The sequence below is a fragment of the Oryx dammah genome, unplaced genomic scaffold (genome assembly GCF_014754425.2).
Source record: "Oryx dammah isolate SB20612 unplaced genomic scaffold, SCBI_Odam_1.1 HiC_scaffold_12, whole genome shotgun sequence".
In the NCBI taxonomy this organism is placed as follows: Eukaryota; Metazoa; Chordata; class Mammalia; order Artiodactyla; family Bovidae; genus Oryx; species Oryx dammah.
In genome coordinates, this window is record NW_024070196.1 from 68,842,387 (window position 1) to 68,851,056 (window position 8,670).

Below are 8,670 nucleotides of genomic sequence, written 5' to 3' on the forward strand. Positions count from 1 at the left end.
GCGGACTGAAGCTACACGCGACGCGGACTGAAGTTACACGCGAGGCGGACTGAAGCTACACGCGACGCGGACTGAAGTTACAGGCGATGACTGAAGTTTCACGCAATGCGGCAGAGGGCGGCGCGCGGACCAGCCTATGCGAGGCGGACCAGAGCGACCGCGACGCAGCACAAGTCCCCACAGAGCCGGGAAAAAAACTCAGGTTGCTAAGCAACTCATGGGGAAAATAATAAATTAGAATGGGAAGTTTTAAATGCTTCTGAGGAAAAAAACAAAACTGGCTGGATGTACGAAAGGCAATGCTTCAAAGGAAATTTTTGCCTTAAATAGCTTATAAATAGTCTCTTTCATTCTAAGAAATTAGGGAAAGTACATACAAACTGAAAGAAAAAAGAAAATATAGTTAAAAAGTAGAAGTAAAATAAAGTTTAAAAAATAAGAAGTAGATCTTTGAGGGAAAAAATAAACAGAAAACTACTGGCAAGACTGATCAAGAGAATATAGAAATATGTATTATTAATGTTTTCATTATGTTCATTATGATATTTAAAGTATAAACAGATCATTAAAATTCAGAGTGGAAAGACAAATTTTTAGAAAAATATATTTTTTCTAAATACAATTTTTTTTTTGGTAGAACTGAGTCTAGAAATAAAAAAGCATGAATAGTCCTATAATTAAAGACACTGAAGCAGTGGTTAACAAATTCCTACAGGGAAAACACAAAGCCCAAGTCATTTTATAGGTGAATTCTACCAAGTTTTTAAGAAATAAATAAGTATCCCAATTTTATCTTCCAGACCATAGAAAAAAGAAAAAATAGCAAATGTAAGATAACTGGCACCAAATTAGGATAGAAGAGCAGGAACACAGAATAATAAACCCTTTTCACTCAGAGACAATAACCACAATCCCCAAACGACACACCAGAAAATCCAACAGTATTAAAAACAAAAAAACATTCTTCAATCATATTTTGAGTTTATCCTGCATACACAAGGATGATTTTATACTAGAAAATCTATCAATCAATTTGTTACATTAACAGATCTAAAGAGATACAGAAAAAGCATCTTATGTGACTCAACATAAGAGTAATCTGCAGAAGTCAGTTGCCTTTCTCTACACACTAAGATCACCAGAAGGTACAGTTTAAGAGAAGACACCAATTAGCACATCAGAGAATATCAAGGACCTTGCAGTAAATCTTACAATATATGCAAGACCTCTACAGAGAAAAGCATAAAACTCTGCTGAGATCAAGGAAGAGCTTAATGAATGGAGAAAGATACCCATGGTCATGGGTAGAAAGACTAAATATTTATAAAAGTATCATGATCTAAAGAGTCAGTAAATCAAACAAAATCCCAATAGTGATTTTCCCAGTGGCTCAGTGGTAAGGAACCCACTTGCCAATGCAGGAGACATAGAGACATGGGTTTTAATCCCTGAGTTGGGAAGATCCCCTGGAGGAGGGCATGGCCACTGCACCATCCTCGCGCGGAGAATCCCCCGGACAGAGAAGCCTAGCGGGCTACAGTCCATGCCATCCCAGAGTTGGACACAACGTAAGTGACTTAGCACACACACAGAGTCAGCAAATCAAGCAAAATCCCAATACCGGACTATCCATGGAACGTGATATTATGATTTTCAAATTTATATTAAAGAATAAAGGGCCAGGATATTTCTAAGGAAGAACAGAAAAAAGAGGACTTGCCCTACTAGACCCCAGGACTTATTCTGAAGCTGCAGTTTAACAGAATAGTGAGCCTGGAAACAGCAGCCTGGATGTGTATATATCTTTGCTACATAACAAAGATGGCACCATTCACTAAAGGGCTCTAGGGAAAATGGTTATCCATATAGAAGAAGATTAAGTGACTCTCTCCCTCACATTCTAACAAAAATCAACTCCAAATAAAGGACTTCGAATAAGTATTAAGTCTGACTTACTGTTAAACAATAAGTTACACTCTTAAGTACAAAATATAGATGAGTATCTTCTAAAACTTAAGGAACTACCTATTAAGTGAGACAAAAACACTGATGTATTCAATTAAACTTTGTTCATTAAAAGACATTTTGCTCATTAAAAGATGATTTAAAGAAAGTGAAAGGATAGATAAACTTGGAGAAAGTAATCACAATATTTACACCTGACAATTAGTATTAAGAATATGTATGTATTCTACTACAATTAAAAACAACAATTTTAAAAAAATACATAAAGATCTTCTACCTAGGGCTTCCCTGGTGAGTCAGTGGTAAAGAATCCTGCCAATGCAGGAGGCATGGGTTCAATCCCTGGTCCGGGAAGATCCCACATGCCATGTGGCAACTAAGTCCGTGCGGCAACTCCTGAGCCCGTACTCCAGTGCCCAGGGACTGCAGCTGCTGCAGCCACCTGCCCTGGAGACTGCGCTCCACAGCAAGAGAAACCGCCGCAGCGAGGGGCCCGCACTGCGCCTGGAGAGTGGCCCCTGCTCAGCGCACCTAGGGAAAAGCCCACGCAGCAACCCAGAGCCAGCACAGCCAAATGCAGATGAGTACAGAAAAGGTTTAAAACTTCTAACAAAGCAAAAAAATGTGCAAGGAAGGTGCAAGGGTCATTTCATAGAAAAAGCAGCATGGCCAGTCATCATATGATAATTCTCAACGTCGTTACTCATCAGGGAAATGCAAGTCAGAACCACATGAGATGTGCAGTTTTACCATCATTTGATTTGAAAAAATGAAAAGTCTGCTGATATCAAGTGCTGAAGAGACGGATCCGCAGTGTCTCTTATACATCCCTGGTGGGAACGTTTGCTGGTAGGGCCACGCTGTTACCTCCTAAAGAAGGACATCACACACTCTGCAGCCCAGATATCCCACTTTTAGGTACTCAAGAGAATTCTTCTAAGTGTATAACAAGAAACATGCGTAAGATCACTCCAAAGCAAAAACTTGGAAACAATGGAAACAACCCAAACATATAGGATGAATAACTAGTATATTCACACAGTGCAGTATTTACAGTAGATGAAACAAATGAACAGCAACATACAATATAGAGACATCTTAGTAATATAACATTAAGTCTAAAAAAGCAAGTCCCAGAAGGTTATATATATCATGACATTCTTTTTATACTTAAAAACAAGTATCTAAAATACATAGAGACATACATACACACTTAAGACTACACAAAGATGCAGTGAAATTGTACTAAAAGGAAAGCAAAGGACTGATAAACCCAGGAGACCCGCCAATGGCTACCTGAGAAGGGAGTGGATTGGTGAGTTTTCCTTATGGTTACATGTAGATTTTGTCAGGATTTACCTTTTGGTTAGGTGGGAAGGCTGCATTAATACAAGCAGGCCATATAAGGACCAACAGTAACAAGTATCAGGACTAATCCTCAGGCGTTTGCCTGGGGTCCAAAAAAGCAGCAGTACGCGCTGCTTAAGGCTTCAAAAAAGCAGCGCAAGATGTGCTTTCACACACACGTTAAAGGAATAGTGACATTATAAAACACTTCAGGCAGAGAACATGAAAAATTGGAGGAAAAGGGCAAGTTCCCAGAGAAGTATAAGGTAGCAAAACAGATGCAGGTCGGTGGAGCCTGCAAGATGCAGGGAGGGAAGGGCGAGGCGGGCGCCAGGCGGGGTTTAGGGGTTCAGCGGGTGGACACGCAGGAGGGGAAGCAGAGGGGCCGAGTGTGTCCCGACTGCTCATCCCACGGGACCCCGCAGGGACAACGCGGAGAACATGTACTACTTCTCCGAACTGGCCCTGACCCTCAATGAGAACGAGGAGGGGGTGGCGCCCACAGACAGTCGCCTGCGGCCGGACCAGCGGCTCATGGAGAAGGGCCACTGGGACGAGGCCAACACGGAGAAGCAGCGGCTGGAGGAGAAGCAGCGCGTCAACCGGCGCCGGCGGCTGGAGGCCTGCTCCCGGGGCTGCGGGGTGGACGAAGGTGAGCCGCGGGGAGAGGGTCACCCAGGGGCTGGGAGGAGCTGGGGGCATCCGGCAGCGGGGAGGGGGCCAGGGAGTGGCTTTCCGGGTGCAGCCTCGGAGGCAGGCCGCCCACGCCCATGCCCGCCAACAGAAAAGGAGGCCGAAGTGTACGTGCCGCTGTGGTTCGAGAAGAAGCTGGACCCGCTGACCGGGGAGATGGCCTGCGTGTACAAGGGGGGCTACTGGGAGGCCAAGGAGAGGCAGGACTGGCACATGTGCCCCAACATCTTCTGAGCGCCGCCCGCCTGCGAGCTCCGGCGCGCGCACGCCACCCCGCCTCCGGTTTCACGCGCTCAGTTCAGTGCTCCCCGGCCCCCCCTTCCCACGTTCCCTTCTGTTCTTAATAACACTTTTTGGGGCTCTCACCTTGGAAGGAGGACGTGCTGACCCGGGTTCTCTCAAGCCCCCAGGTGCCCCGGGTCTCCCACCCGCCTTCGCCATGGACTCGGGCCCCCTGGGGCCCCCAGCTCCAGTTCCCGCACCTCAGGCAGGCCGGTCCAGGCCCTGGGCTGCCTCAGTCACCAGCCCCCCAGGGAGGAACCGGCCCCTCCCAGGGAGCCATTTCCGAGTTTTTTAGAAAAAGTTATCTCCCATTTCTTTTCAGCCAAGATGTTCAGTAAATATTTTTAGTACAGCACTTAGCGGACCACTTCCTAAGTGTGCTTTCTTGCCACACAAGTGTCCTGGCAAGAGCCCCTTCTCTTTAAGACATCAGGAAGCCAGCCAGACCCTTTTGAGTCGGGAGCGCTGTGCAGCTCAATTGCAAGGCCGTCTGTGTCTGGGCTGCCGGCCCCCCGGAAGCCCAGGACCCCCAGAGGAAGGAGCCAGGGTAGCACAGGTCTCTGGAGCTGCAGCCGCGCCCAGGGCTGGGGAGGGGCCCTCAGGGGCCGCTGTGCCTCTGAGGACAACAGCCCCTGTGCAGCCCGGGCACCTGGGCTGCTCCGCGCCCCGAGGCGCTTCCGCCACAGAACCACGCCCGCATCAGCAATAAGAACCGAGCCTCGGCCGAGCCTGGGCTGGTGGCCCGGGCGCCCGAGAACCCACTGTCCCACCTCCGGGGTACCCCATCTCAGCGCCCCTGAGCCCTTTACTTGCCTGATTTATATGTATGAGGTATAAATATATATAAAATAGCTATTTTGCTTAAATTTCTATGGTATGTAGAAGTGAAAAAATGATGAAGACAGGGTGCTCCTGTCTGAGTTTGGCCTTCCTGTCAGCTATGCCCCGCCCTCTCCTCAAGCCCCCTTCCAGCGGCTTCTACCAACCACTGGGCGGGGGGACTGGACCACGGCGGCCCCTGTCCCAGCCCCTCAGAACTCCGATTCCAACCTGTCACACTTCGGTTTGGTCCTAAAAAGTTTTACTTTCCTGGTTTTACTTTCTACTCCAGGACTGGTTCTGTTTTTATAAAAATACGAAAGTGAAAACACCAACGTATGAAAGGCCTTAGGGTGCCCACTGGAGGGTGGGCAGGCAGCCCCGCACAGACTGTGGCAGAGCTGTTCAGTGTTCCTCTTCTCAGAACTGTTTGTGAGTGAGCACCTTCTGACCAGTAATAAAGAAGCCTTGGATGTGGAGTTTCCCGCAGCCCTGTCCCTGCGTCTGTCCGTGACTCGGTGGAGCCAGGCCGCCACAGGGGAGCAGGCAGCGCCCACAGGGGCACAGGGGAGGAGCAGGGCTCTATGCTGCTTGGTGCCCGCAGCAGGCAGTGGGAGGCTGGTCTGGATGGGGCGAGGGGGCAGAAGAGCTGGTGGGACAAGGCCTGGGGAGGAAGCTGCAGAGAGCTGGCGCGGCACCCAGCAGGGTCACCGTTTGGCCCGGGGCCCAGGCAAGGCTCTCACCACTCTCCACGGGAACACTGGCCCTGGTGAGTTCTAGGGCTGCTCAACAACCACTACCTGAGACACTTTGTTGCCCCAGGTTGCCAAGCAACTTGGATCACTAGCTCTTGGGACCCATCCAAGGGTGGCTGGTCTGGCCCAGTGGGTGGTGCTCCCACTGACGGCACTTCCAGGTGACAGGGAGTCAGGCAGGGCACCACAAGGGTGAGAACCAGGCACCACCCATCTGTCACAGCCCCCTAGTGCTGTGCGATCCAAGACTGGCAACCATACACAGCGCCCTCCTTTCCATCTGTGGGAGGCAGGCACCAGGGAGTCCTGGCCAAGTTGCTGGAGGGGCAGCTCTCCCTGGAGAGAAGGGCAGGGGTGAGACAACCCCAGGATGGCCTGACCAGGAGGCAGGGGAGGAGGATCTGCTAGGGGAGGGAAGAGACTTTAAGAACAGAATCTTCATATATCCAAATATGGCAACAGCACGTCAGGGCTGGTGGTGGTGGTTCAGTCGCTCAGCCGCGTCCGACTCTTGAGGCCCGTGGACTGTAGCCCACAAGGCTCCTCTGTCCCCGGGATTCTCCAGGCAAGAGTGCCGGATGGGCTGCCATCTCCTTCTCCAACATACACAAAAGCTAGCTACATACAGAAAATGGACACTCCAAACTGGTAAGCATATGCCCAAGCTGGTTTTACACAGAAATGCAAGAATGGGGCAGAATCGTTAAGTTTTTAGTTGTAAATCATTCACTATACCAACCAGTTCAAGAAGGACTTCTTCTGGATGGTAGACTAGGTGCCTGGATAATCTTTTGTGGAAAACTAGACATGTAGGGTAAAATTCTAAAACACCTTAAAGGTATCCATGAGCTGAAAGAACTATAAGGAATCCTCAGGCCAAGAACTAAGTGGGTGTGGAAACCTGGGGAGATTAGAGCTCTAAAGCCTGCTTCTCAGCCATTTACTGATGCCACTGAGCCTAAGTTTTCACTGCCTCAAATGACCCGCCTGATACAGGGCATCCAGTAGGAGATATTCTTCCTAAAGCTTGGCCTCCACAGGGCTATACCTTCAATATGATGGGGAATCAATAATTTCTACAAAAGCAAGGAAAATTGCTTGTCTTAAAGGTTAGTCGTAAGCAAAGCAGGAAAACGAATCTAAGGATGTATAATCAGGAGTAGACTCTCACTTGGCTTCACAGCCCAAATGCTATCAGGATGGTCCAGGAAAACTTCTAGTAGAGAATACGGCATGGTCCCAAACTGGCAATGTCCTCAGTCACACGAGAGAAGCAAATCCTCTCTAGAGGCTCTCTCCTTCATTCCAGGCCTTATGGAACCCCAGATGCAAAACTGCAACGAAAATGAGCAGCTCACAGTATTAACAGCTCCAAACACACAAGGAAATACAACCACAAACAGGTATAAGCAATGGCCTACAAAAATAACAGCAGAATCAGACATAACAAAACTCCTCAGTATAATAGTGAAATTAATGAGACACAATAACATGTTTAATGTATTTCTAGAAACAGGTGGCTTGAAAATGAAGTTAAAAGCATTCAAAAATACTAAAGAACTTACAAAAGTTCTTAAAAATTACTAAAAATAATGAATAATTTTATAACAGACTACACACAGAATATTAATGACATGGAAGTGTGATCTGTGCAAAGTATCCAGAAAACAACACAGACGCACAAAGAGGTGAAAAGCATGAGACCTGCAGGATAAAGAGGAAACGTCCCATGTATGTCTAATCAAAATGGAGCAGAAGCACTCTGCTAATGACCAAAAAGATCAGCTCTTTAACAAGAAACACCAATATACAATAGTCAGTTCCAATAGGTCCCATTCAGAATAAATAAAAAGACATCCACAGCTATTATATATTAATATATATATATAATATAAAATATAATATATATATACATTGCAAGACCTTTAAAACAAGATTTTAAAAGGACCCAAATTTGGGTGGGGGACACCCTGAACGAGCACTGATCAGAGTTTACTTCTTCTGACCACCAAAGAAAGCCAGAAAACAGTGAAGTGACTGCTCCAAAGTAGACAAGAAAATGTTAGTATTCCCAGTGAAAATATATTTCAGGAACCGAAGGAAAATAAAGACATTAGCAAAATATCTTATTAAATCAATATAAAATGGCTTATAGAGTTAGACTTTGATGAGTTAAGTACTATGTAAAACATATACAAAAATAGGAATATTACATTTCTAAAATACAGGAAGAACACTGTATGTGGGGAAGAAAATTTCGGTTAATCAAAAGGAAAGAAGAGGAAAAAAATGTAGATAGGGTGGAATAACAATGAATATAGTAAAGTTGCAGGATATAAAATTAACACACAGAAATTCCTTGCATTCCTATACACTAACAATGAAAAATCAGAAAGAGAAATTAAGGAAACAATCCCATTCACCACTGCAATGGAAAGAATAAAATACTCAGCAATAAATTTACCTAAAGAAACAAAAGACCTGTATGTAGAAAACTATAAAACACTGATGAAAGAAATCAAAAATGACACAAATATATGGAGAAATATATCATGTTTGTGGATTGGAAGAATCAATATAGTGAAAATAATATACTACCTAAAATCTACACATTCAATGCAATCTCTATCAAACTACCAATGGCATTTTTCACAGAACTAGAAGAAATAATTTCACAATTTGTATGGAAACACAAAAGACCTCAAAGAGCCAAAGTATCTTGAAAAAGATGAATGGAACTGGAGGAATCAACCTTCCTGACTTCAGACTATACTACAAAGCTACAGTCATCAGGACAGTATGGTACTAG

The 8,670-nt window shown here is 45.8% G+C and overlaps 1 protein-coding gene across 2 annotated transcripts in view; it reads left to right on the forward strand.

The window, feature by feature from the left end:
* The window catches only part of OSBP2 (oxysterol binding protein 2), a 120,394-nt gene extending 114,809 nt beyond the window's left edge, over nt 1-5,585 (forward strand). For both annotated transcript variants that reach the window (XM_040251114.1, XM_040251115.1), the window contains 3 exons: nt 3,738-3,964; nt 4,097-4,245; nt 4,277-5,585. In XM_040251114.1, the coding sequence (XP_040107048.1) occupies nt 3,738-3,964; nt 4,097-4,239 (370 nt within the window). In that variant the 3' untranslated portion in view covers nt 4,240-4,245; nt 4,277-5,585. The remainder of the gene's footprint in view (nt 1-3,737; nt 3,965-4,096; nt 4,246-4,276) is intronic.
* The last annotated feature ends 3,085 nt before the right edge of the window (nt 5,586-8,670 follow it).